At 31.0% G+C, this 27,910-nt stretch overlaps 9 protein-coding genes, 2 non-coding genes and 2 pseudogenes across 13 annotated transcripts, besides 8 other annotated features; 6 read left to right on the plus strand and 7 right to left on the minus strand.

Moving 5' to 3' along the window:
• The first annotated feature begins 72 nt into the window (after window positions 1–72).
• Window positions 73–855: a mobile genetic element.
• Window positions 73–855: a terminal%2Cinverted (terminal inverted repeat of Banshee-A1 transposon ID:TVAGG3_0324740).
• A 176-nt stretch (window positions 856–1,031) lies between these two features.
• Window positions 1,032–2,003: a mobile genetic element.
• Window positions 2,004–2,403: 400 nt separating this feature from the next.
• Window positions 2,404–3,242: a mobile genetic element.
• Window positions 2,404–3,242: a terminal%2Cinverted (terminal inverted repeat of Banshee-A1 transposon ID:TVAGG3_0324760).
• Window positions 3,243–4,473: 1,231 nt separating this feature from the next.
• Window positions 4,474–4,501: a terminal%2Cinverted (terminal inverted repeat of Mariner transposon ID:TVAGG3_0324770).
• Window positions 4,474–5,776: a mobile genetic element.
• Window positions 4,570–5,696, plus strand: TVAGG3_0324780 (annotated as a pseudogene). Its single transcript has one exon. A coding segment is annotated over exon 1 (1,127 nt).
• Window positions 5,749–5,776: a terminal%2Cinverted (terminal inverted repeat of Mariner transposon ID:TVAGG3_0324770).
• Window positions 5,777–6,836: 1,060 nt separating this feature from the next.
• Window positions 6,837–7,121, minus strand: TVAGG3_0324790 (cyclin-dependent kinase inhibitor 2C-related family; the record flags this gene model as incomplete). The annotated part of the gene is made up of 1 exon (XM_001319242.1): window positions 6,837–7,121. One exon carries the CDS (start codon window positions 7,119–7,121, stop codon window positions 6,837–6,839), a length of 285 nt encoding a protein of 94 aa, XP_001319277.1.
• A 552-nt stretch (window positions 7,122–7,673) lies between these two features.
• TVAGG3_0324800 (metalloaminopeptidase protein) lies at window positions 7,674–10,309 on the plus strand (the record flags this gene model as incomplete). The annotated part of the gene is made up of 1 exon (XM_001319241.1): window positions 7,784–10,285. One exon carries the CDS (start codon window positions 7,784–7,786, stop codon window positions 10,283–10,285), a length of 2,502 nt encoding a protein of 833 aa, XP_001319276.1.
• Window positions 10,310–11,490: 1,181 nt separating this feature from the next.
• TVAGG3_0324810 lies at window positions 11,491–11,564 on the minus strand. The gene has a single exon. It is a non-coding gene; the product is annotated as a tRNA-Asn (tRNA).
• A 2,066-nt stretch (window positions 11,565–13,630) lies between these two features.
• On the plus strand, window positions 13,631–14,824 carry TVAGG3_0324820 (uncharacterized protein; the record flags this gene model as incomplete). Its single annotated transcript, XM_001319240.1, has 1 exon — window positions 13,985–14,740. One exon carries the CDS (start codon window positions 13,985–13,987, stop codon window positions 14,738–14,740), a length of 756 nt encoding a protein of 251 aa, XP_001319275.1.
• Window positions 14,825–15,034: 210 nt separating this feature from the next.
• Window positions 15,035–17,385, plus strand: TVAGG3_0324830 (uncharacterized protein; the record flags this gene model as incomplete). Its single annotated transcript, XM_001319239.1, has 1 exon — window positions 15,115–17,328. The coding sequence occupies one exon, from the start codon at window positions 15,115–15,117 to the stop codon at window positions 17,326–17,328; it is 2,214 nt and encodes a 737-aa protein (XP_001319274.1).
• A 413-nt stretch (window positions 17,386–17,798) lies between these two features.
• On the minus strand, window positions 17,799–20,101 carry TVAGG3_0324840 (CAP superdomain-containing protein; the record flags this gene model as incomplete). Its single annotated transcript, XM_001319238.1, has 1 exon — window positions 17,812–19,974. One exon carries the CDS (start codon window positions 19,972–19,974, stop codon window positions 17,812–17,814), a length of 2,163 nt encoding a protein of 720 aa, XP_001319273.1.
• Window positions 20,102–21,631: 1,530 nt separating this feature from the next.
• TVAGG3_0324850 (RNA polymerase II CTD heptapeptide repeat kinase protein) lies at window positions 21,632–22,916 on the plus strand (the record flags this gene model as incomplete). The annotated part of the gene is made up of 1 exon (XM_001319237.1): window positions 21,680–22,744. One exon carries the CDS (start codon window positions 21,680–21,682, stop codon window positions 22,742–22,744), a length of 1,065 nt encoding a protein of 354 aa, XP_001319272.1.
• A 371-nt stretch (window positions 22,917–23,287) lies between these two features.
• Window positions 23,288–23,361, plus strand: TVAGG3_0324860. Its single transcript has one exon. It is a non-coding gene; the product is annotated as a tRNA-Asn (tRNA).
• Window positions 23,362–23,416: 55 nt separating this feature from the next.
• TVAGG3_0324870 (cyclin-dependent kinase inhibitor 2C-related family) lies at window positions 23,417–25,275 on the minus strand (the record flags this gene model as incomplete). The annotated part of the gene is made up of 1 exon (XM_001319236.1): window positions 23,720–24,370. The coding sequence occupies one exon, from the start codon at window positions 24,368–24,370 to the stop codon at window positions 23,720–23,722; it is 651 nt and encodes a 216-aa protein (XP_001319271.1).
• Window positions 25,276–25,524: 249 nt separating this feature from the next.
• TVAGG3_0324880 lies at window positions 25,525–25,552 on the minus strand (annotated as a pseudogene). Its single transcript has one exon. The product of its transcript is annotated as a tRNA-Asn (tRNA).
• Window positions 25,553–25,683: 131 nt separating this feature from the next.
• On the minus strand, window positions 25,684–26,294 carry TVAGG3_0324890 (cyclin-dependent kinase inhibitor 2C-related family; the record flags this gene model as incomplete). The annotated part of the gene is made up of 1 exon (XM_001319235.2): window positions 25,914–26,294. One exon carries the CDS (start codon window positions 26,292–26,294, stop codon window positions 25,914–25,916), a length of 381 nt encoding a protein of 126 aa, XP_001319270.1.
• A 251-nt stretch (window positions 26,295–26,545) lies between these two features.
• Window positions 26,546–27,541, minus strand: TVAGG3_0324900 (protein of unknown function (DUF3447); the record flags this gene model as incomplete). Its single annotated transcript, XM_001319234.1, has 1 exon — window positions 26,546–27,541. The coding sequence occupies one exon, from the start codon at window positions 27,539–27,541 to the stop codon at window positions 26,546–26,548; it is 996 nt and encodes a 331-aa protein (XP_001319269.1).
• Between the last annotated feature and the right edge of the window lie 369 nt (window positions 27,542–27,910).

The raw sequence follows: 27,910 nt of genomic DNA on the forward strand, positions 1-27,910 counted from the left end.
ATAATTTTAAAAAAAATTGCAAAAAAATCATTTATTATGTATATGAAATGTTTAATATTTCTTTGATTATTGTTATAGACCGAAAATAGATTTTTTCGGTTTTCTCTTCAAATAATTGAAAGAATGATACTATTATAGGTTTATTATATTATATAGCATATAATCATGCTATAGCCGAAAATTATAAGTTTTGAGAAGATTGAATATAACACAAATAAATTTGAATGTAAGTTAAATTGCTTGTTGTTTTTAATAGCTATTTAATGAGAAATCCAATATTGCAAAATTCAAATTGAATGATTGAAAGAACAGAAAAAGTCATTCTTTTCAATTTCGAATATGTTTCATTGTATTTATAATTATATGGCAAATAAGATATTTAAACTTGATTTTTGAAGGAAAATTCACAAAATTGAATAAATTCAAATAATTTTTATTCAAAAATAAACTAGTTATTTGAGTTTAATACTAATTATCTATTCAAACTACAAAGTTTGTAATTTAAAATATTTTGTGAGATCAGATTGAATTAATTCAAGGTTCTTTTCAATTAATATTAATGACCATATTACACATTTTCGAACATTCTAAACCAAATATATAAAAATGGGAGACGAATGTTAAATTTGCTAGACATGGGGGAGTTGTCTGCAAAGTTTTAGCTCTTATCTCTAACAAAAAATTAATTTTTAAAAAAATGACCGAATACGTTTCACAGCGAGAAAAAAATAAAAGGCAAGATAGAATTTTCTAGACATAAAGAAGTTGTTTACCGAGTTTTAGCTCTTATCTCTAACAAAAAATTAATTTTTAAAAAAATGACCGAATACGTTTCACAGCGAGAAAAAAATAAAACTGTACACTGATTTTCATTTTCATTTCCAGTCACTTTAATTATTATTTTTTCTTTTTTTCATTTTAATTATAAATTATTTCATAATACGTTTATTTACGTTACCATTTTCTTTATTCTTTTGAATTCCATACTAGACACTTATAGAATATTTTGATTGTTAACGTACTTCATTAGAATGAATCCTTACAAAGGGTATGTCGATCGAATTTACCTAATTGGTATTTCCAATCAGATTGAAGAAGGTAAAATGACATGGGAAGAAGCTTGCACCCATGTTCCCATCACCCCAACCCTTCAATCAAATGATTTCAAATATTTAGATGTTTCAAAATCTTTTTTACAAAATCAATTTAGCTTACAGAATATCCCATTGCCTAAAGGCAAGAAAGGTCGTATGGTCAATCCCTACGACCAAATCAAAGCTCTTGCTGTGATACATGACCACTGGGCCTTTCCCTGTGGTCAAACAAAACAATGGAAACGTTTGAAATTACAACAAATTGATGTATCTTATAGAGAAGTACGCAGATACTTCAAAGAAAATCATTTCACCAAGACGCGATTAGAGCATGCCGGGCCAGAAACAGCAGTAAGATATTGGGCGCTTTCACCCAATCTTATCTGGCATGCAGATGTTCATTATTTTAGGGGTGTTTGTGGCCAGTATATTTATGGCATAATCGACGATTTTAGCCGCAAAGTCCTAGCGTGTATACAAATACCAGATATGCTAGCAGCGACGACAGTGAACGTTGCGGCTTCCGCCTTCATTGAATTTGGCGCCCCTTATTGTTTCTGGACCAACAACGGTTCAGAAAATAGGGGCGCCTTTCAAGATCTACTTGATCTTTGGCGCGTCCAATGGCGGCATACAGACTCTCATTCTCCCTACCAAAATGGGAAGATTGAGAGATTCTGGCCGACATTGGAGCGCTGCCAAAGCATTCAGGCTATTCCTGCCTTTATTTGGGAGTACAATAATAACACACCGCATGAAGATCTCCCAATTAATCCATTAACTGGAACAAATTACACGCCAAATCAAATGTATCAGCTGAAACCGAAATACACAAATGCAGATACAGAAAGGTTGTGGCAAATATGGGATACAGATACAGGCATGACCGCTGTTGACACATTCACAGCGTAATAATAAACATAATTTTTTAATTTCATTTTTAACAAGTTTTTTTAAATGTATGTAATGAATAATTCATTAGAATATGATAATGCACATTGTAACAGAATAGAACAATCACCAAATTTTTTTTTGAAATTAAAAAATAAAAGTAAAAAGTATAAAGTAATCTAACCAAAAAAGATATTTAAAAGAATTTTGGAAAAAACAGAATAAGGATAATGATATTATTTTAGATACACAATCGATGCACTGAAGAATAATCCGGTAAAATGATGATATAAAATTAGATTATTTTACAAGTAGCTAAAAGAATAAAACTATAATATAAAATAAATGAAGTTTAATGAAACAATAAAGGTTAAATAAATAATAAAGATTTTTATTTTATATCAGTATTGAGAAGAAGTAACAGCTGACACTTGGTAGACAACTTCTTTATGTCTAGAAAATTCTATCTTGCCTTTTATTTTTTTCTCGCTGTGAAACGTATTCGGTCATTTTTTTAAAAATTAATTTTTTGTTAGAGATAAGAGCTAAAACTCGGTAAACAACTTCTTTATGTCTAGAAAATTCTATCTTGCCTTTTATTTTTTTCTCGCTGTGAAACGTATTCGGTCATTTTTTTAAAAATTAATTTTTTGTTAGAGATAAGAGCTAAAACTTTGCAGACAACTCCCCCATGTCTAGCAAATTTAACATTCGTCTCCCATTTTTATATATTTGGTTTAGAATGTTCGAAAATGTGTAATATGGTCATTAATATTAATTGAAAAGAACCTTGAATTAATTCAATCTGATCTCACAAAATATTTTAAATTACAAACTTTGTAGTTTGAATAGATAATTAGTATTAAACTCAAATAACTAGTTTATTTTTGAATAAAAATTATTTGAATTTATTCAATTTTGTGAATTTTCCTTCAAAAATCAAGTTTAAATATCTTATTTGCCATATAATTATAAATACAATGAAACATATTCGAAATTGAAAAGAATGACTTTTTCTGTTCTTTCAATCATTCAATTTGAATTTTGCAATATTGGATTTCTCATTAAATAGCTATTAAAAACAACAAGCAATTTAACTTACATTCAAATTTATTTGTGTTATATTCAATCTTCTCAAAACTTATAATTTTCGGCTATAGCATGATTATATGCTATATAATATAATAAACCTATAATAGTATCATTCTTTCAATTATTTGAAGAGAAAACCGAAAAAATCTATTTTCGGTCTATAACATATTTCTTTGATTATAAAAATTATTTATGAAAATTGGATGTGTATTCATTTGCAAATAGTTCTATTCGAATTTTGATTTTTTTGTTATTTAATGAGGGATTACCATATTAATATTATTTGTCCCTTATTGTTAATTATTTCTAATAATTATATTGCATGTAGAAAAGCATGATAATTAAGGAGTAAATAAAAAATATTTTAAAAAACTGTGATAAAATAAAAATAATTTCCGACACTTGAAAATGTTTATTTTCTCATTGCACTCCTTTCTTCATCATATAGGATTCTTTGTGGCAACTTACGATTTAATAGTAAATTTTGCGACTAAAAAAAATTAAAAGAAAGTGAAATTTAGAATTCAAATTTTGTAAATATTTTCGAGAGTCCTCTATTTAGAAAAGTAAGATTTTTTGTAACGGAGATTTTTAAATTTTTGCCAACATAAAATGTTTCTCGTTTTCCAACTCTTATGCAATAAAATTGTTCTCTTTGGGGGATCTAACGGCCATAATGGTGTGACGTTGGCTCCAAAAGAAACAGCAGCTTTTTCTAGTGACGAAAATTGTATTTTCATTAAAAATTACAAAGAACTTAATCTTATGTTTAGAATATACTACGATTTTGAATATGAAAATAATTTTGACCATCCAATTACTCTTTACTACTTCATTTTTGACGAGCACATATACACAAATCCAACAACAATTAAAAAGAGCATGTTGTTTTCAAATCCAACAAGCCTTAAAATTAATAACCCAAGAGGATATCAAGTCTATGTTAGAACTGATTTCAATCATAATATTCCAGATATAATTACAAAATCCAAAGAATTTTATTTACCTAATATTTTATTCGTTTACTTTAAATATCTAGAAGCTGATCAGACTTATCTCACAATGGAAAAAGTTGAAACATTTCCATCAACCATTCATATTCCAGCTACAGGTTCATATTTAATTAAAATCGGACAAGAATCAAAAGAAATTACATTTCCGGATCATTCTTCAGTATATATTAGAAGAAACGATGTCAGTACAAGTTATCAAGTTGTTAATAACGACATTTCAAGTCTTAATTTTCCAGCAGGAACATCAGACAATGACTGTGTCGAGCTTGTAATAATGGCAGAAACAAATGAATATAGAAATCTGTATATAGATGCAGTTGAAAATCCAAATAATTATAATATTGTCTGTTATAGAAAAATAGGAGAAAGTGTTTTTAATTCTATAGGGTGTCCAAAGGTGCGTTTAGCACAGCGCTCTATATGAGACTATTAAAGGAGATATATGCTGATTATAAATATATAATAAAAAATATGAATATATGTATATGATGAGTATGTTGTATTTTGGCGCCATACCGGGATATAAAATGAATTTTGAGACAAGAGGCGGTTTCGCGGGAAATTTTGGCGGGATTTTTTTCATTTTTTTAATGAATCATAAAGAAAACATCCTCGCTCTTGCAAAAAAATGCAAAGACTGTAAAAAATCTACGAGACATTGGTAAAATGCTTCGGTATGGATGCTCCTAGCTATTCCACTGTAACGTATCATGTTAGGATGTATCACTTCATGAACAAAAAGGCGCCCATCATAAAAATTGACAAAAAATCGCCGGATCAAAGAAAAATCAAAGCAATTCTTCAAGCGCTAGATGAAGACCCAAGAGCATCACTCAGAAGGATAGAGGAGATGACAAAGATACCACGTACAACAGTCAGTTATTATCTGCACAATTATTTGAACTACAAACTAGCGTATACACGTTGGGTTCCGCACAACCTTAATTCAGTTCAAAAAAAATCTAGAGTCCAATCTTCGAAAGAGCTCCTCTCTATATTGGGTGCGTATCAATCCAAGAAGTTTCGCTTTTTAGTAACAGGGGACGAGTCTTGGTTTCAATATGCAACAGAAGCCAAAATCATGTGGATCCCGAAGGATGAAAATCCGCAAACATTCCCGAAGAAAAAAATTGACACACCAATGATGATGTTGTCGGTTTTTTGGGGCGTGAATGGCATCATCGCAATTGATATTCTTCAAAAACCTAATACGATGAATGCTCAGTATCTAATTGACAATGTTCTTACTCAAATTATCAATTCTGATGAGTTTGAGAAATCCAAACAACAAAAACAAAAGTTTGCAATTCATTTTGATAATTCAAGAGTTCACAAAAGTCATAAGGTAATGAATTACTTGGTGGAAAACAATGTCAAAGTTGTTCCAAACCCATTTTATTCACCTGATATTGCCCCCTCTGACTTTTATTTATTCGGCACGCTAAAAAAGAGAGCTGAAGGACGCGAATTCGCGAGTCCAGACGATCTTGAAAATTTTGTAAGAGAGCAATTTGAGCAATTTTCTCATGATGATTTAAAGCGTGTCTTTCAAGCCTGGATCGATCGCTGCGAACGCGTGATTGAATCCAATGGTGATTATATTTAAATAAACTTTATATATATGTAACTTGTTTATTTCTATTCGCAGTATTCAGGTTTGTGCTAAACACACCTTTGGACACCCTATATTATAATTTTTTATTCAGACTCTCCAATGATTATATCATTTTATAATGGGTGCGAAAATCAGCAAACACAAATGTACTTTCCAGAAAAACGTGCATTTATTTTGAGAACGTTATGTGAAGATCAACCAATTTTTATTATTTGGAAGAAGAGAAATAGATGCATATTACATATTTAATTATCAAGACTCTCCATATTTCATTGTAAATACTTCAAATATTGAAGAATTACCTTTCAACGCTTCTGGATCAGGTCATAGATCAAACCATAGAGATGGTGAATTACCAATTATGATTGCTAGCATTGCAGCTAGTGTAATTGCAGTTGGAGTTATTATAGGTCTTATCATTTTTTGCATAATCAAAAAGAAGAAAAAATCAGATGCTGAATCTGACGTTCAAGACCCTTAAAATTAACGACTAAAACTTATTTTATTTTTATTATATTATGAAACATTATCTATAACAGCAAATACGAAATGTTCTATTTCATTTGAAATTAGTTCTAATCTATTTGATGAGAAAATTAATTATGTTTGCTCCATATTGTTAATTATTTGTGATAATTATATTTCACATAGAAAGCGTGATAACTATAGTTCAATGGTACAAAATATTGGACAATAAACAAATTAGAATATATATCAATTCCAATTCCATATTTTTGATTCTCTTTAAAAGATGTGGCATTCATAAAGTCATATCTGGCGACTTCAGATGAGTTGAAGTAGGGTGGATAAAAATTACCACATCGTAGGAGAAGTATGTAATACCTTGAAATTGCCAGTGGCAAAGTCTGTTGTGTTAATGAAACTGCCACCATTATGATGGTCTTTTCGAATGCACTACATTTCCGCTATTAATGTGCATGCAATCTAATTGCAAATGGCACGATGTATATCTATCAGTTGAGACAAAGCTCAGAAAAATTTGAGGTATATTCGCTATATCACACTCTTCAAATTGTTTTGGGATTATGATTTGATAGAAAAAAAGGGTCCCAAAAAGTTTGAATGGTTGGATATATATATATATCAAAATTATATGGCTACAAATCGCATTTATAGTAGTGTATGCATGGTATAATTAAGATGGGATTTGTCATTTTCGTTAATGTTTGCACCATGCGAAATAAGAAGTTCTGCTGTTTCTTTATTGTTTTTAATTATTGCAATATCAAGAGCGGTTCTCCCTAGATAATCTTTTGTATTGACATTCACACCATGTGAAATAAGAAGTTCAGCTATTTCTTTATTGTTTTCTTGTGCAGCATAATGAAGAGCAGTTTTTCCATCTTCATCTTTTTCATTGATATTTGCACCATGTGAAATAATAAGTTCGGCCATTTCTTTATTATTATATTCTGCTGCATAATGAAGAGTTGTCTTTTCATAAAAATCTTCTTCATTGGCATTCGCACCATGTGAAATAAGAAGTTCGGCTATTTCTGATAAGAGGGAGTATACGCTCACGATATTCAAGTGGAATTGCTTTGATGATGTCTGAAGAACCTAAACTACGACTTAAATGGTATTTCCTTGCTATTTTGAATTTCTCGCGTTGAACATCTGGTTGAACACCCTTCTCATAGAAGTTGATCAAGTACTGGGCAAGTTCTGCTGCTGCTTTGAGCAAATTAGGATCTTCGTAATTCGTTGTATTTATTTTGTTGAATGTTTTGATCAGACATCAAAAAATTATGAATTGCTTATAGTATTTTATTCATATTGTTGTTTATCTTGCTTTAATTGGTATTATATTTTCAATAAGACATTTAAAGCTGTTTGAAAAAAATTAATTTTAAATAAACCTTCTTATATACTTGAAGCATTCGTATTCAAAATGAAAGTATCCCCAAGAAGGATTATGATCCCATATTTGAAATTGATCAGAAAAAAAAATTAATGAGATTGAAAAACGAAATGCATAATCAAATCTACTGTATTGATCCAAGATAACCTTTTAATGCGTTGCTGTTTTGTTAAATTCAATTCACTATTTTTCATAGATGGAGATGACTCAAAATCATTCTGATCCGCTGAGTAAGCGAGCAATCAGAAAAGTATTGAAAACAGTATCTTTTTGTGTTATTTTATGCTGCTTCATTGCAATCACAGTCGTAACACTAATGAAAATAACAAAAGAGCAAATTAGAGACTTTACAACCTTTCATGGTAGATTAATACCTAAGAAATATGAATTAAAACTTATTCCTGATATTCAAAATCTCAAATTCTCAGCCGAAATCAACATTATTTTTCCGAAAACTTCAATCAATACAAAACTTCAACTAAATATGGCGAATACCATTAAAATCAGTGGGTTAGATGAATCATCCTACACTTATAATGAAACAACAGAAACTCTAATTTTTGATATTCCACAAAATACAGATCACATAGCATTTAATTACACAGGCACAATCTACAATGATTTATATGGTCTTTATCTAACAAATGACACATCTTCTGGCACTCTCGGACTCGCAACACAGTTCGAACCAGAATATTCACGAAGAATGATGCCTTGTATCGATGAGCCCTTTGCCAGATCGGTCTACAAGCTTAGTATTGTCGTTCCCAAAGGATATTTAGCACTTGCTAATACAAAACCAGTCAAAATTGTCGAAAATGAAAAAACATCTTTTTACGAATTCGAAGACACGCCATACATGCCAAGCTATCTTATATGTATATGCGTTGGTAAGTGGGAAAAGCTGGTCGGAACGACGAACAAAGGCGTAGAAGTCTCAATTTACACATTACCTTCACAAAAAGAGAAACCAAACTTTGCTTTGAAGATGGCGAAAGAATCTTTGGAGTTCTTCGAGTCTTACACGAATATTGACTACCCGCTACAAGCTCTGCAATTGGTTGCAATCTCAGATTTCGCAGCTGGTGCCATGGAAAATTACGGGCTTGTCACTTTTCGTGATTATCTTCTTTCTGGGAAAGAAGATGATAAAGCGATGATGAGTCGTGCTGCCGAAGTCATTGCGCATGAGAATGCTCACCAGTGGACAGGAAACCTAGTTTCACCTCGTTCTTGGGCGAGTACGTGGTTGAATGAAGGATTTGCAAGTATTTTACCACATCTTGCCTTGGAATCCACTGGATACTTCCCATGGAGTGAGTTATATTATGATACAGAATACAGAGCGTTAAGTTTCGACTTAAGTACTTATACTCACGCAGTTGAGGACGATTTCGAAGATCCTGAGATGATGTTTGATGATATAAGTTATGAGAAAGGTGCTAGCGTATTAAATATGCTCAGATTATTACTCGGAGATGAGATATTCAGAAAATGTCTTTCAGTTTACTTGAATACCTTCAGATATTCAGCCACAGTTACTGAAGATCTCGTTTACTCCTTCTCTCAGACCTCAGGTGTCGATTTAAAGCCTTTCTTCAACGCATGGGTCAGAACTAAGGGTTCTCCAGTACTTTTTGTATCTAAAACCGATACAGGAATGTCAATTAAACAATACAGAGCTACATACGACGGCAAATTCGAAGTAGCAACGAATCCTTGGCCATTCAAATTATTTATCTCAGAAAAAGATTACATACAAGTCACGAAAGTCGAAGAAACTCATCACCAGTTCGAATACTTGAACTACGGAAGGAAAACTCTTGTTGTTGTCAAATATGATGATGAAATATTGGAAGAAATCACCGAAAACTGGAATAACATTGACAACGACTTCAAGTGGGTTATTCTTCAAGACTTGGAGAGACTTATTATGTTGAATTTGACCAAGAAAGAGAAATTATATAATATTTTGATGAAATGTCAGAATGAAACTGATATTTTAGTCAAATCTACTGTCAACGATGCAGCAATGTTCATTCTGAACCTCTATAACTACGACAGTTCTATGGCAAGTGACTTTTCGGAGATGATTTATCCTTGGGCGGACAAACTCTTCCAGAAAGGCAAAGATATGAGTGTTTACGAGACAGACACACTCAAGAGATTGGTCTACTTCGGTGGACATATCTGTAGATCAGAAAAATTCAAAGATTTGAAGAAATATAATTTATTAACTGATGATTTCACGATTCTGATGTTCGATGCATGGAATCAAACAACCTTTGATGAATTGTTTGACAGATTAGACACCACAGATGCAACAACTCTCTTGGCAATTCAGAAATCTCTTGCATCAACAAATAATCAGACAAATTGTCAGAGAATTTTCGCAGAATTTGGTCTAAAGATCAAATGGCAGAATATAAACACAGTTCTAAATGTAATGATCGTTAACAAGAACTTGAGAAACTCTGCAATTGATTATTTCTTAAACAACAGCAAGAAAGTCGCTGACGTGTTGGGAGTTGGATTCCAATCTGAGAGTTATATAAAGATTTGCTTCAGTTCAGCAAGAAACCTCGAAGAATTAGAAAAAATTGAAAAAACAGTGAGAAGCTGTTTCAAGGCATCAATGGATCGGACTATTAATCGTATAAAGGAAAGTACACTTGCTAGAATACGTGCATCAATGTAAAAAAATGATTTTTGTTATATAAAAAAATAATTCTTTTTTATATAAAATTTTTATTATGTTTCTTTTGTATATTTAGGTAGCTAATCAGCGTTGAACTTCAGAATGCAGATTTGACAATTCTGATTATTTTGACGAAATTTGTGCCTTTCGGACGCCAAATCTCCAAAATGCTTAATATTTGTCACTTTTGAGTTCAAACTCGGGATACATTTTACATTTTTATAGCGATACGAGAAATTGGAGCACAAAAAATTGTGTGAGTACACTGCACTTTCGTTATTTTTGTGTATATTTGTAGACACTGTGTGAGTATTGTTATATATTCAATTTGGGCTAATAATTTCATATTTTCAAGATGAACGAATTATATCGAGCACTAGAAGGTCAACATTCAGGATTTTGCTATAACAGTATGAGCAAAATTTATCCCATGAAAAGAAATGTCAGGACTTCTAATCAATGACAATGAAAACAAAAGAGTTTCAAGATAGAGCCATAAAAGTTGAACAGATCGGCGCAATATACATAAATTTCCATAATTTTTTTATTGTTTTTGGCTCCGAAATTTCATTTTTTTGCATTGAATTATGTTTGATCTGGCTTTATACGAGACACCAATGCGATTTTAAAAATATAATCCAGAAATTCTTTTCGAGAATGTTTTATTGGACAATGGGATGCATTTAGAATTCGGCGAAGCAAACTTATAGTAATATCAATTCTCAAATAAGTCGCAGAGAAGAGTGAATGAATAGTTGTAATATCGTACAAGACGCAATATGTTCACACGGCAAAAAAGATAAATCAGATAAAATAACGATATCATTTTTAGTCTTCAATAATGTTTATCACAAAGAAAAACGAAACGTAGGTTTTATAAGCCAAATAAAACTAAAGTATAAAAACTTTCTTCATCTTAGCTTACGTCAAACAAGAATTATCATAACTAATCCATTTAGCAAGTTTTTAATGTTAAAATCGCTAATTTATGACTTGCATTATCAATGTACGTGGTTTCAACTGTCCTTTGCATTCCAAAAACAATTTTATTAATTTTAATGCAGAATATCAGAAAACTATTCAGATAAAAGACATCCTCGAAAAATATTTCCGGATTATAGGTTTCTTATCGTTCAAGTGATTCGTACAGAGCTTGTGAAAACTTAATTCAAAGCAAAAAAATTAAAAAGCAAAAACGAAAAAATCTCCTCCCGTGTGGATCGAACACACGACTTCCAGATTAACAGTCTGACACTCTAACCAACTGAGTTAGGGAGGAATTTACATCAAAGAAAAAATATGCGCTCCCATAATATAAAAAATTTTCTTTTCTAATTATTCTCATTCACACATATTTTATGAATTTGTCGAGTACAAAGATATAGACCAAAATTGTGCAAATTAGGCTCAACATGTTACGCAGAGTAGTACTGTGCATAAATATTGAATAATTTCGAGATATATATTACAATATCACAATTTAACTTAACAATGCAGATATGCTATTGTATTATGGGAAATAAATGAAAAAGTTTACTCAAGAAGAGCAAAATAAGATGTTAAGAAAGTAAATTGTTTATTGATTAGGCTGCATTCAGGTATTTTTCTGAATTAACATTTTTTTTGTTTTTCTTTATACGTATGCATATCCAATAATTTATGGATTTGTGAATAAGATATTTTGAGAATTCGGTAAATAAATCGTTATATATAAGATTGTATTAATCATTTCTTCTTACAATTAGATCATGGTAACAAGGGACGTATATGATAGTTGGATATTGTTAAATTGCGCGAAATTTTGATAAGTTTCATAAATTGTTTACAATATGTTCATATATATATAAAAATTCAATAACACGAATTTGCGTTAACTGTAAACAATCGGTATTAAGAGATTGATGAAAATCGTAATCAATATTTAAATTTTTCGAGGCTTTTTTGACTGAAAGCGATTGTCTTCGACACCTGTAATGAAGTCCTCTTTGGTGAATTTCTCCAAATTTTTTCTATTTTAGAGAATACCAATTATGTTTTTTAATAAATGGAAACGTTTTTTATTATTTTCGATTTTTTTGGAAAAATGAGGTTATAATTCTTGTAGATTTAAAATTTATATGGAAACAAAGCAATTAAATTATATTCCAAATCGAGAGAAACTATTTGTTTTTGCTGTTCTATAATTTTGCTACTAAAATATACCAATTATACAGCAGGACCAGATAATTTTTTTTTATTGATGCATAAAAGTATTTTATTTCCCAAAATCTTAAATCATTCATAGTTTTCTATCAAATATAATATAAAATTCTATGTAGCTCACCAGAAATTGTTAGTCATATAAAAATATCAGGATTTGCTTCATATGTTTAAAAAACATAGTAAATATCTATAAAATCATCAATAAAATCATGATTTTATTCGAAGGAAAGTTCAAGATATATATTGTGATTTGCATTTCGAGAATAAATCTGAATAAAATGTGAATACAACTCGCATATTAAGACTTCTCATCATAATCTTTTTATCAGTTAGTGAATATTGCTACAGAACAAGCCACATATGATTAGTATCTCATTATCAAACGAAGGTTAAGCTAAGATATTTAATATTTCATCAACCGACTGTATGCATAATAATATACCAGAAAGGTTAGTCAATCTGTTGTTTCAATATCGTTTTAAATTTATTATGCTAAAATAGTACTTTGGCTATCATTGGTAATACATAGAGTTGCTACTGTTGTAGTATTTCGAAAAAATTAAGGTATCAACTTTAATGCAAAATATGATGAGTAGAAAATCGAATATTTGGACTTTTGCAATATTATTTTTCTTTATCCGCTAGTATATCATTGTTTCATACTAATAACTTGGATCAATTCCGTTTCGATGATCAGATAAAGCAGAAACAATTAACTTAGGTGCCACTTTTGGAGAGAAGTCTTTCAACTAATTATTTGAGTTTCTATTTACTCTAATTCGGAATAATAACAACGAATCATATAACAAGCATACACACAGGATGAACTTCAAGATTTAAGATTTCGAAATTTCATTAAGGGATACTAACCATAAATTTTAGCAATATTAGATGCTATTATACTAACTATTGCATGCGCAGCTTATTAGAGCTTTAGTATTTGATAGTTTTCTCTCACTCTCAGAGAAGGAAAATTGGTAAACTATTCAAAAATTGATAGATACGTACCTTTTAATTCGTGTTTACCATTTACATTCTGACAATTAATTTGGCTAAATTAAAACTTTTCCAAAGTGGTATTCTTACAATCTTCCTGCTTTGGCAAAAGTCAAATTTTTCATTCAAAATCATTTATTTTTGTACATAGAATCCCTCAGTAGTAATCTCAAAAGATTTGCTCAATTGTATGTCGACGGAGAAAAGGAAGTACCTAAGAACTATATCCTACAATATTTTAAATCTCATACTGAAGATGAGCTCATTTCATTTCTCTCAATCCTAGATCCTACTGATGCTATTTCAATTTTAGAAGACGAATCACTTGCATATCGAGATATTGATCAATTTCTTATTGTTTGCCTGAATCTTGCCGCAAAAAATGCAGACTTTGTTGAATTATTTAATCATATTAGCTTTGAAGAAGCAAAAAATGAGACAAAACTAAGTTTCTCTCAGTATTTTGAAACCATTTTATCTTACTTGCAACAACCAATTTTAATGAACATTTGGAACTGCTTCAAAACTTGTTTCAATGGAATATTTGATAAAAAAGAAATCCTCAAAGTTGACACTGAAACACAAGCATATATTTCAAAAGAAACATTCAATTCTATTGTAGTTAATTCACAACCTTATAAATATCTCTATAGTGAATATAATAAAACAAAGAATGAACTTGATGATTCTCAGAACAGACTGACACAAATGAGTTATGTAGTAGAACAAGCACAAAATGCATTAGAACGAGCAAGAATTGAAATAACACAAGCAAACAATGAGAGAAATGAGGCAAATATAAAAATTCAAGCATTATATAGTCTATTTCATGAGATTACTTCTCGTAGTAGTAGTAGTAGTTCAAGTTCTGGATGTAAATGCATCAAAAATTTCTGTACAACAGAATCATTTGTTAATATTAAAGCTTCAAGTAGTTATTTTTCTTCGTATTCGGGTGTTTATACAGATAATGAACTTAATTCATATATAAAGGTTGAAGTGAAAATAGGATCGATAACTCCAATCAAATATAAATTAGGATCAAACGAAATGAAGAGTTGGATATTACTTGGAGAAACAAAGAATGGGGATTGGACAGTGTTAGATGAGCAATCTGATTATACATATTCATATTACAATGAGAAGGGAAATAAATTTAAAGTAGCATCAGATGAAAAATTTAAGAGCATCAAATTAATACAGAGAGGAAAAATCATAATGGAGATTATAGACTGTATTTGCGTGGTTTTGATATGAATGTACTTTATTATGAAAATGATTAAGCATATAGGAAGTGCAATTATAGAATGTTCTTTTAAAAGTGCTGGGAAACATTCCCCGGGGTAAAAAATTCTGTTTTTTATGATTATAATTTTTTTTTATTCATTTTTTGAATTTGAAAATATTTTTAGAGTGAAAAATTTCGTTTCCCAGATGATTCATTGATGTGAGATACATCTACTATTCATAAGGGAGCGTGCTATCCTATTTGCATCCAATTCTCATACCTTCTGGTAACCCCAGATCTGTGATTTTTTTTCACCAGATGAAAATTTTTTTTCAGTAAAAAAAATTGTAAAAATTTTTTTCTGAAGAACCCTCGAATTGGGGGAATTTTTTCAAAAAGTACAATGTCCGCCTCCGATGGTAACAAAAACGACATACCACCAGAGGATTTGCTGAAAAGAATATCAGAACGCAATATTAGGCATCCATTTCCTTTTTATTATTTACTTCATTCAGACCAAATTCCATGCGATGAGATTTTTGACGAAAAGATCAACTTTCAATCTGAAGATTTCCTTTTGAAAATTCCTGCATTACAATTTTTGATCAAAGGCCAAATACCAAAACTAAATCAAGATAAATCTCGTGAAGAATGGCTTAAAATCTTTCCTCAAGATAAACTCAACCCACAATTTTCAAACCCAGATTCAAACATCGGTCTACTTTCTTATGACGAATTTTTTTCATTACATTGTCTTTTGTATTCTCACAATTACCAAATATGTTTTATTTTCATGAAGGATGATAAAATTTACTGTCAAAGTCTAGGTTGCTTAAGCACGAACAACGTTATTTTTATTAATTGCTTCCACCGTAAAATAAATTCCAAAGAACAAAAAGATTTCCATATTGATATTTATTCTATCAAATACAAACTAATTTCAAGATTTCCTACATCAAAAGAAATAATCGATTTTCCTCCATTTCAAGAATGCAAATTCCATGTTCTTAATTACTTACATTATATGTGTGGTAAAGTAATTGAAACACAATATAAATCCAACGCGCCATTTGGCTATATTTATCTTCAAGACTGTGCTTATTTCAAGCACTTTTTCAAATCACATTCACTTTTTGCAAAAGATTCTGAAAATATTCTCGAAAAATTCGGCGGAGCCTTTAAGAATTTCGGTGTTAAAAAAGATAATCGTGAAGTATTTCAAAATTTTGCAAAGCCATTTGAACAAGAGCTTGATTCAAGTTCATATGAAAAGGCAACGAAATACACAAAATATGATATAAATGAAGTCATTTCAGACAAAATTCTTGCAAAGAGTGAAAAAATTTATGTATACAAAGTAAAAAATCCTGGTAATGTTGATGATACAAAATTAACAATCAATAAGAATGATATAGTAAAAGACGGATATTTACCTCTCAGCATGGAGCCAGATTTTGTATCTGCTGACAATATGTATTCTCTGTACACAATTTCCAAAGGAGGAGACATTTCTTACGTCGTCGGTCCTGCTTTTCCAGATGATGAATTCACAAATACATTTTACAGCACGAAAGAAATAGAAGGAAACAATCTTATCAACGAAGATATCATTAAAAAATTCGATAAGTATCAACCAGAAATATATTATGACGAATCTGACTATTATTATGACGACTTTGAAGAAGAACAATATAATGATTATAATGAAGAAGAGCAAGATAATAATGAAGAAGAACAAGATAATAATGAAGAAGAGCAAGATAATAATGAAGAAGAACAAGATGATAATGATCAACCAGATCATAATGATTCTGAAGAACAAGAAAAAAGCAAGCAACCAGATATTAAAATTACTTTTGAAGTTCGTCATAGTTGCATTGCAAAATTCAAATATACTCATACTTTTTACAATACAGTTGATATGCCACCTCAATTAAATTATCCATCAAATGTCTTACTTCAGATTGAAGAGTACTGCAAATTTGCTCATAATGCAATCAAATGCCATTCAGATCCTCGACAAAAAGTTCGTTTGTTTGGATATTGTAATGGGGAAAGCGAATTCTTGGACTCTATAGACGAAAAATACCAGACTAATTTTAGCAAAGTAACATCTCTTGGTATATTTTCTGAATTCAAAGATGACATATTGAATATTTGTGTAATCGAGCCAAATATTGATATCAAATATTTACAAGAATCAGTGAAATCAGTTAAGCATATAGATTCGACTGTTATCCTTTCACACGGCCAACCTCAAAATACCACACAAGGAGAAGAAGAATTCAATGATTTCGAAACAATCGCCAAAATATTAGCGATATACGTCACTTTGGTTCAGTTCAGAGATTTTGATTTCATGACAATCATTGATCTAACCGGCCTTCGTTACATCGAAAATAAATCACCTGCACTTAAAATTGATAATACTTCACAAAAACGTGATGATAAACTATCTGGAAATAAGGACAAGCCATCTGGAAATAAGGGCAAATCATCTGGAAATAAGAGCCATTCATCTGGACATAAGAGCCATTCATCTGGAAATAAGAGCCATTCATCTGGACATAAGAGCCATTCATCTGGAAGTAAGGGCAAATCATCCAAACGTAATTGAATGAAGTAAAGAGAATATATATTTTAACTTATATTTCATTAATAATATAAAAATTATCTTATTCAACTTTTTACTTAAGGCTTTTTCTCCGAGGTGGACTGATCCTCTCAATTTTTCTAGATCATAAGGTACCAAGCTCCTTATGCAGTCAGCTTCATGGGACATTGCTTATAAGATAGAATTATATTTTCAACTCAGAATTTTTTTAATATTTCTGTGTAAACTATAGGATTGTTTCAATTTTTCTGAATATTACGGAATAGTTTTTAAATATCAATTATCAAAGAAATTTTAGTATAAATAGGTATTGCCGATAGATTTTAAAGATAAAATCGCAATTACATAAGGTAAAATGTTAGAAATATATTAGTATTTAATAAAATTCTAAAAAATAAAATGAGATATATCTTGAAATCAATGTAAATCATATCTAAATGAAGTTTGCCTAAATAATAAAAGATAAATTAAATAAACTTTTTTTATTTATTGTTCAATTTTCACAAAATATATTCCACAGTAGTAATTTTCACCTTCGAACTTAGATATGTGGATGCCAACGTGGTTGTATTCACCGAGTAGGATTGATAATTGAGCTTTTTCGTCGTTTAACTTCTGAATCAAGAGCTCTCCCTTATCCTTATCTTCTGGAATTGCGAGTTGGAGGGCGATTCCATTGTATTTAGTGGAGTTCTCCATTTGCTTGAGGGCTTCCTTCTGGTCGTCGTTGAAAGAAATGATTCTCTTCTGTTCAATCATATACTTTATGCCCTGAACAGCGAATTCTCTGATCTTCGGGTCGAAAATGAGTGGAGGAAGGCCTTGTTCGTCTCTTTTATGGTTGAGTTTGTTGTGAAGAAGGATATCTTGGTACATATCATCCGAAATGCTGGCAAAAACAACAGTTCCAACGTATTTCTTATTGTCCTTGCTGCAGATGATGGCTGTCATGAAGGACATCTCCTTGTCGTTCACTGGATCGATGCCACTTCCTTCATAAAAATCTAATGTCTGCTTCAAAACATTTTCAACGACCTTCTCGCCAATGAGGGATCCCTGGATCTTGATCGGCTCAATCTTTTTGTAAACTGGTTCGAGAATTAAAATAGTTTGGTCGCGGGTGAATTCAATCTGGCCATTGCTAATTGATTTGATGTAGATTTGGAGATCTTGATGGAGTACTTCGAGTGCTTGGATTGGAAGATTCTTATCCGACTTTATTTGGAATAATTTTTCATTTAACTGCTTCTCGAGCTCTTCTGGGGTAATGACTGGTTCTGGCTTTGGCTTAGCTACTTGTGGGGCTGGTTCTGGCCTTTCCTGTTGATGGGAAGGTTTTTTTGAATTTTCTGGTTTTTGTGTCTCCTGTTTCTGGTTTTCGGTTTCCTTCTTTGGCTTCTGCTTCCTCGATTTCTGTTTCTCTTGGTCTGGTTTTGGTTTTTCTGTGGCCGGAGCTGGATTTGCCTGTTCTGCCTTCTTTGCTTCCAAAGCTGGGGTCCAGACACGGAACCTATCATCATCCTTCTTCTGTTTGTGGCTGTTGCTGTTTCTCTGTGGCTTCTGGGAAGAATTAGATGTTTCTTTATGGGAATTTTGAACGTCAACATGGGCTTTTGTTGAGGCCATTGGTAAAACATCAGGAACTACCACAACTTGAGGTGTAACACGTTCCATTCCTGAAGCAATTTTCTGATCTTGACCAGATTTAGAGTCCTTGGCTGGTTTCTTTGATTCTTTCTTTGGTTCTGGCTTTGGAGGTTCTGTCTGGGCTGGTGTTTCCTGCTTTGGCTTGCTAGATTCTGTATCTCCTGGTTTCCATGAGAGAAGTACGGGCTTGGCTGTGGTCTTTGGCTTCTCTGGCTGTGGTTCTTCCTCTTTCTGTGGCTTTGGCTGGTCGTACTTCGGTGGCTGTGTATGAATCTGGATTGGAACTTGGCTTTGGGGCTGCGGAGCATGGTATGGGTAGACATACTCACTAATCTTAAGCTCATCTCTTTGGTGGTTTTCTGGTTCTTTAGCAAGTAAGTAAATTTTTGTCTGATTAGTAGAAATTTGGACCTCGTTGATGTCAGCGTAGAGAAGTCTTCTGTTGTAGTAACCTGAGAGATTATGCTGAATTATATTTAAGTCCTTTTGGTTCGGGGCCAAATCAAATATGAAGGAATAACTGTTATCTTTAAAGGCATTATTGTAAAATTCTGTATCATCTCTTGATTTGGCAATCATTTCTGTGAGATTTTTATTGACTGAGCGTGATATTCTCAAATTTGGTTTGCCAAGCACTTTTCTAAACTCATTTATGATCGATAATACTTTAGTTTCGTCAAACTTAATGTTAGGATCCTTATTGTCCTCCAAAACCTTTGTAATCGATTCTTTATGAAATTTATTATTCGAAAAGGCTAAAATTATGCAAAAACGAACCGGAGGACCTTCAATAACAGAAAGCGAGTAAGTAAATATTTTCGGTGGTTTCAAGTTTTGGAGGATTTTATTTTCTAGCTGTTCTTGATTTTGAAGAATTTCAGCATCCAGGACTCCCGTACTAATATGAAGTCTGGTATACTGTGGGAATTTTTTAATGATATCGTGCTGGGAGATATTGTTTGCTTTCTGATTATTTAATATTTGATTGCACAAATCCGTCATTTCCGGACTTCTTTTTATATTGGGCGCCTTGCTAGGAGTTGAATAACCATATTTCTTCCTTATGATTTCTTCAATTTGGTTATCAATAGGTTTATTTTGCATGAAAACTACTGGACCAATTTTTTTTACTCAGAAAAAAAAAAGTAGTTTCCATGTTTGATGTGCATTCAATTAGTACCATCGTATTCGATATTAAGATAATCATAATCATCATGTCTTATGGTGTCATAATGTAGATGTCCATTCAATTTTTTGTTTTGAGATGTTTGGTTGTGTAAAACTCTTACTATTTCGATTATATATAAAAATACTATACGTTACAAGCCGAAAAATTTTGTTCATATCGGCAGATAATCTGTTTGAGAAAAAAAAATAATGATAATTGTTTCTTGACTAGGTACCTCATTTCCTGTTGCTGTTTTAGCATATGAAACGCGTTCATGCTCGGTTCTATATTTCATCAGTTAATGTTAGGAAACGTTGGACTATTTCACATAAATTTTTCGATTTGATGTAACATCTCATTCACTTTTCCATCATCATGTAAATTATTTTCAATCATATATGAGGTCGATACAATTTACCAACTTTTTTCCAGTATTAACTTTCATATCATGATCTTTCGATATCAAATTGACTTTTAATCTTATCTCCATTTAATTTAGTTTTTTCTAGAACAATATCACATTATACTCGTGAAAATTCGTGTTTATCACAGATTATTAGCAGAAATTTCCAAATTTATTTGCCTAATTTAATTTACTTTATTATTGATCCCTCAATATAAACTACTGCATGCTGTTTGGAACATATGCATAATATGCTTTGAAAAAGAAATTTTAAAATTTTCATCATTCATTCTGAGACATCAATGTGGATAAAAGCTCAATAGCTTTGAGTTGTTTGATAAGATCGCAGTATTTGAATAATTTGTTCTCTAAACTTCTCCAAAATAACAGTGTTTTGCGAGCAAATGGTATTTGAAATACCTTATTATTCATATTTATCATATATTTGAAAGTGTGAGCGATTGTATATTCTTTATTAGATCTAACGCTATAGTCAATGAATAAAATTTTAAATTTCAGTTCAAAACAGATGATTCCTTAGATCATATATACCTAAAGTAATACAGCTAGTATCCATGAATAAAATTTGTGAAAAAGATCTTTTCATATGCAAAGATTTGATCGAATTAGATTAAAAGTCCAAAATAACGAATTGAGTCGCCCATTTTATTTTTCATGTTCTAAATACATATTGCTATGAAATGATTCAATCATTTAGGCAGAAATAATTTCGATAAAAAAATAAAATAAAAATATTATTGTTACACTATATACAGCCGAATATATTAATTTCAGAAGAATATACTTCAGTTCACTTTTCCTCTAAATTTTTTCATTGATAACTGGTCAGCAAAATGACAGGCCAGTACACTCTAATGTCAATACAATATTAAAACATATTTTTCATGCCACAAATACGGAGAAATACAAGTGGTCGAATCAATGAAAATTTTTGGTGAAGTGATTACATGAAAGCTCCTAAAATGAAATGTATTATCGATATCAAACAGAATGCACCCCACATGAAGTGTTTACCCCATTTTTCTGAGGAGATTGGTCGCAACAATTGAAATTGAAGGGTTTTTCATCGATGCGCTCTCAAATAAAAATATCAGAAAGGCGAAAACACGCAAAACATGCGTGGCCCCCGACCTTTGTTAAAGGACCACTACACCCTTTTGAAGAAGGTTGGAAGCGGAACTTACGGCGAAGTTTTCAAGGCTTCAGCTATCGGGGACCCAACTAAAATCGTCAGTGTTAAACAATCAAAACAGACAAAAAACGGAAATGACGACAAACTAATACCCCCGGCCGTGCTTCGAGAACTTACTCTTCTGAGTGAGATAAATTTTCCGCATATTATCCATACTTCCATCAAAGATGTATTTTATGATTCTGATAATCATGTTTTAGCATTTGTCTACGATTACGGTGCGTTTGATGTTAGGAAATTAATTCGATTTTATCTATCGAGAAAGCAGATTGTTTCAGAAATGGTAACAAAATCGATCTTATTTCAACTTCTCCTTGCATTAGACCATATCCACCAAAGAGGAATTATTCACTGCGACATAACACCTCCAAATTTGATCATAATGCCTGAGAATTCGAAGATTCCTGGCATAGTTAAATTGATAGATTTCGGTTTAGCCCGAGCGATTGATAATACGAACTTCCCGAAAAATACAGGAGTAGTTACTGTATGGTATAGAGCACCAGAACTACTTCTTGGTGATTCCCATTACGATGCTTCTATAGATTTATGGTCTGCTGGCTGCATCTTCGCCGAATTGCTGTTGGGTGATGTCTTGTTCAAGGCTGAAACTCAGAACGAGCAAAATCCAACTGGTTTCAATAAGAATCAACTTGCAAAAATTTTAGAAATCATGGGACCAATAAATGAGTCGAGCATTGCCCGGCCAGAATGGTGTGCCCATTTAGCAGACTACAATAGGATGACAAAACCTAAGCAGAAGACTTCCCTGCAGAAGTTATTTCAAAATGTCAATCCGAAAGCATTTGATTTGCTTATAAAGATGCTCGAATACAACCCTTACCATAGAATTACAGCACATGATGCTTTGCGTCATGAATACTTCAATGAAAAACCGATTCCAGGAATGAACATTTCTCGAATGATTCTCCGTGAAGATTGGGTACAGTTGGTATCAATAGGAGAAGGTTCTTCTACTACTATATAGTTTGTAATTATATTTTTCATACTAGTCTAAATAAACTTTCTATTTGTTTTGTGTCTATCAAATTAATTCTCTATTTTTCATCTTTCACATTCATTTATCATAGGAAAGGGACTTTGCGTAATATTCACTTTGATTTTATATAAATATAAAATTCCATTTAAAAGATTCTTTTCCAAAGAGTCCATTATAGATGAAATTGCTATTAGTTTCGATTTTATTCATTACTGAGAGAGTGAAACTTAATACTTTCTCAATCAAAGCTTACACTTTTGCAGATATAATTGATTAGTTAAAATTTATGCAGTATATTCATGTTTGTATTAGGGTATATGATGTTGGCTGTGATTGGAAAGAATATTTCCGAGAAAATATTAATAAAAGGATTAAAGTTAGACCATTAACCAGCAGATTGGAAGCAAATGCATATGTACATGAATGTTCTTCTGGATATTAGATTTTTTCCTAATAATATTTATTTGAAGTGATATTCTAAAAAGTAAGAATTATTTTTACAAGGTCACTAAATTTGATGCAAATGTCAAATCCTCCCTAACTCAGTTGGTTAGAGTGTCAGACTGTTAATCTGGAAGTCCTGTGTTCGAGGCACACGGGAGGAGATTTTTTTTGTTTTTATCATTATTGTTATTTGAATCAATAATGAGACAAATTTATAAGTCTTTATGCATTGATATCTAACCATTGTAATATAAGGAATTTCATTGCGGCTAATTTATTATTTTCTGCAGCCCAATGAAGAGCAGTTTCACACCCAAAAATAGGGAAAAATTAAAAATTTACTAAATACAAATCATTTGTCTAAAATGCAATACTAAGAATAAGCACAGCGTGTTTGTATTGTGAAATATGACAACCACGCTATGATCTAAAAGAAATTTAGTGCGTTCTTGAAAACTCCTTATTAATCCTACATAAAAAGTTTTTAATATTTCCCCATATCTGGTTTTTAGAGTCTTTTCAATGTAAAGATAGAAGTTCTATTAATCTCAGATTGCGATTTTCCTGTGCATAATCAACTGGAAGTTTGTTATCATGATCTTGAATATTAATTTGTGCACCATGCGCAATAAGAAGTTCGACCATTTTAAGATCATTATTTTTGGCGGCAATATGAATGGGGGTTTTCCAATGTTTATTTAGAGTGTTTACATTTGCATTATGGGATAACAAGATTTCAACAATTTCATAATAATTTTTATATGCAGCAATGTAAAGTGGTGTGAATTTATAACAATCAGCTGCATTGACATTTGCACCATGAGAAATAAGTAATTCAACAATATCTTTACAATTGAATTCTGCTGCATAAGAAATAGCGCTTTGCGAGTTATTATCTGTTACATTAGGGGCGGCACCATTAGTAATAAGTAACTTAGCCATTTCTATGCTTTTAATAGCACATGCAAAATGAAGTGGAGCAATTCCATTCATATTTTTCTTGTCGACGCTCATTCCATGTAAAATGCACAAATTTGCAATTTCCAAGTTATTATTAACGACAGCAAAATGGAGCGCAGTATTTCCATGAAATTGAATTGCAGGTGAAGTTAAATCTGGAACATTTGTTTTATTTATTAAAAATTTGGAGACATTAGTGTTATTAATCATAGTTGAGTATTGTATCAAATTTAGTCCCCACATATTAACCAAGTTAGGCTGATCAAGAAAATTCAAAGTTACTGGATATTGTGCTATTTCAGGATACAAAAATTTAATATTCAATTGACCAAAAAGTAGTAAGGCTTTTAAGTTGCGATTATCCCGGAATTCAAACAAAAATTTTGAGTGAAATTTTAATTGAATTTTACTGAGAAGATTTTCCACTAAACTATTGTTATGCGATATTATTGCCATTTTCAAGAACTTTTCATAAAAAGTGTAGAACTTACAACATTCATTTATAATATCTATATTACCACCAACAAATGAGTAAAATGCACATTTGTTAGTGATTTTCATACCAATATGTGAAATAAGAAAGAAAAAAACATTTGGTGATCCATAATAAGCAGATGCTTCTAGCGCATTGATATGCTCTATATGTTCTAGTGGGCATAAACATTTTATTTCTGATAAATCTTTTTGTATTGAGAATGTTTTGACTGATTCAATGTCATCATGGATAATTGCATAATGAATTTCATTTTCTTTTGGAAATTTTATAATTTCTATAAATGCTGCAATATTATCTTGCTGTTTCCCGTAAGAATCTGTCTTTAATAGCAGCATATTGCAAAATGAACGAATATAAAACCCGGATATCGCGTATTCTTTACAAATTTGATTTAATATTTTGAAATAGGTGGGATAAGATCGAAAATTTATTGTCATAGCATTATATAAGTCTGTTACAATCTGAAAGAGGGGTGTTTTGTATTTCTCAATTAAAACAGATTTCACCAATTTTAAAATGCTCTCTATATCTTCAGCTGATTTCACATGAAACAAGTTTTCGTATGTTTCAATAAAATCTTTATATTCCTCTAAACATTTGTTTATCATTTATTTCCTCTGCGAGACAAGGAAAAAAAAGGATAAACACTTTTCAAAACGATCATTTATATCGGTGTGAAGCACAACTAAAAAAAAGATCGAGCTTATCTAGTTATAACAATAAATCCACTTTCCAATTTATTGGTTAAACAGTTATCTCTAATCTATGATGAAGAGTAGATATTTTCATTTCGATAATGAGCATGCAATGAAAATAATTTACATATCGTTGCAGAGAACTCATAATAATATCAAAATTTGTTAATCTTGTCTGACACTCTAACCAACTGAGTTAGGTGTGAATGACTTTTTAGTCGACATTGAATCTCGTTGTGTATATATTATGCAGGAACATTAGGACTTGACCGGTAAATATTAAAAAGTATTGAGCGTACATGAAAAGGTAATTACATTGACAAAATTATTGTTGTAATTTTATATTTCAAATAACCTAACAACAAAATAAGAAAGAACCAGTAAAACCTTATCACAAAATATTTTACCATTTCATTTGGATATAAGAGGAAATGTTTATCACACATTTTCATAATTGATTCAATCAAAAAATTCTCTAAAGGGCTATCATAAAATTTAAATTCAATTTTTTTTGGGAAAAAATTAAATATAGAGGACATTATTATTTTCCATATTCACTTTATTAATTGTAATTTGCACCATGTGAAATAAGAATTTCGGCTGTTTCTCCACTATATTCACATGCGGCATAATAAAGAGCAGTTTTCCCTGCATTATCTTTTTCATTGATATTTGCACCATGTGAAATAAGAAGTTCTGCAATTTCTTTACGATTAAACCATGCGGCATAATGAAGAGCAGTATCTCCATCTTTATCTTTTTCATTGATATTTGCACCATGTGAAATAAGAAGTTCTGCAATTTCATATTTATTATGAATTGCTGCATAATGAAGAGCAGTATCTCCACATTTATCTTTTTTATTGATATCTGCACCATGTGAAATAAGAATTGTGGCTGTTTCTTTACTATTTTTCAATGCTGTATAATGAAGAATGGACATTCCATTATTATCTTTCACATTAATTTTTGCCCTATGTGAAATAAGAAATTCAACTATTTCTTTACAATTCTTTTCTGCTGCTTTATGAAGAGCGGTTGCTCCATTAATATCTTTTTCATTGATTTTTGCACCATGTGAAACAAGGAATTCAACTATTTCTTTATAATTATTTTCCGCTGCAAGACGAAGAGCTGTCTCCCCATATTTAGTTTTTTCATTGATATTTGCACCTTTTGAAATAAGAAATTCGACTATTTCTTTACAATTATTTTCTGCTGCTTTATGAAGAGCTGTTCTTCCAAGATCATATTTTTCATTGATATTTGCACCAAGAGAAAGGATGTATTTGCAAAAGGATTGAATATTAAATATCGGGGAGTAAAATAAGCATTTTTAGCATCTTTAGTTTGATCCAAATAAACTAAAAATGCTTCAAGATTTTTGTATATTTCGCAATTGAATAAATCGATCTCTATATTGTATTCATTCATCAAGAACGTAACAAAATCAATGTTGTGTGAGATAATTGCAAACATCATGCATGTTCCATTTGGTGTTTGATATTTCAAACATTCACTCATGATCTCTGCATTTCCTCCTAAAAATGAAAATTCTAAACATTTTTGAGTTATTTCGGATTTAAATTTCGTTCTTAATAACTTGAAACAATCAACAGCTCCATGATAACAACATAATTCAAGTAATGAATATTCACAATTATATGGATATAAACTGTTTAAAATTTTTTGATCTTTATCAAATCCTTCTCTTTCCGTAAAAAAGATGAATCTTTCTAGGTCATTATACATAATTGCATTGTAAATGGTATTTTCTGTATGAATATCGATATTTGTTAAATCATTTTTGTAATCAATATGGTTGTTTAATTTAATTCTATATTTTTTATAAAACAGGAAGTCAGGAAGAAAACCATTACCGTCGATCTGTGTTAAATGATAATCATCAGTAATGAATTTGGCAAGAGTCAAATATGAGTTTGTAAAGCGGTTATTGAATGTGATGATGCGAAAAATATCTTTGACAATACTTGTTGGGGAACAAACTCTTGAATCAATGAGTTCTGTTTTGATAATTTTGTAAATAGAGTTTAATTCTTCTTCATTTTCCGTTTTTAACTGATACAGCACATTATACGTATCGATATAGTATTTATAGATACTTCGCAATTCAGTGTATTCTTTTGGGTGGATATATTTGGGCTTTAAACGCCTCCATAAATTTTTCATTTTTTTATGAAAAAATTTCTAGAAATTTCAAAACAAAATTTTCGAAATTACAATTTCAATTTTTCTAGAAATATATATTAATTTTACTAAATATATGCATTATATTATATACTAATGAACTTTTTTTGCTTCAAAATGCTTTTCAATTCACTTTTTCGAAAGAAATACATCATATCTCAAGGCGGGAGTAAGATAATCCTTATCTATGGACAGAGCAGAATCAAAATCTCACAAGCTGCTAAGAGAAATTTTAGATGAATATGCTATTTAGGCACTGGTGTACCTCCTTAAGACTTACAAACTACATTTAATATCATGATTAAGACAAACTTCAGATTTCAATTTATGAATTATTTGCATTGTCAATAT

Source organism: Trichomonas vaginalis, chromosome V (genome assembly GCF_026262505.1).
Source record: "Trichomonas vaginalis G3 chromosome V, whole genome shotgun sequence".
NCBI classification, from domain to species: Eukaryota; Parabasalia; order Trichomonadida; family Trichomonadidae; genus Trichomonas; species Trichomonas vaginalis.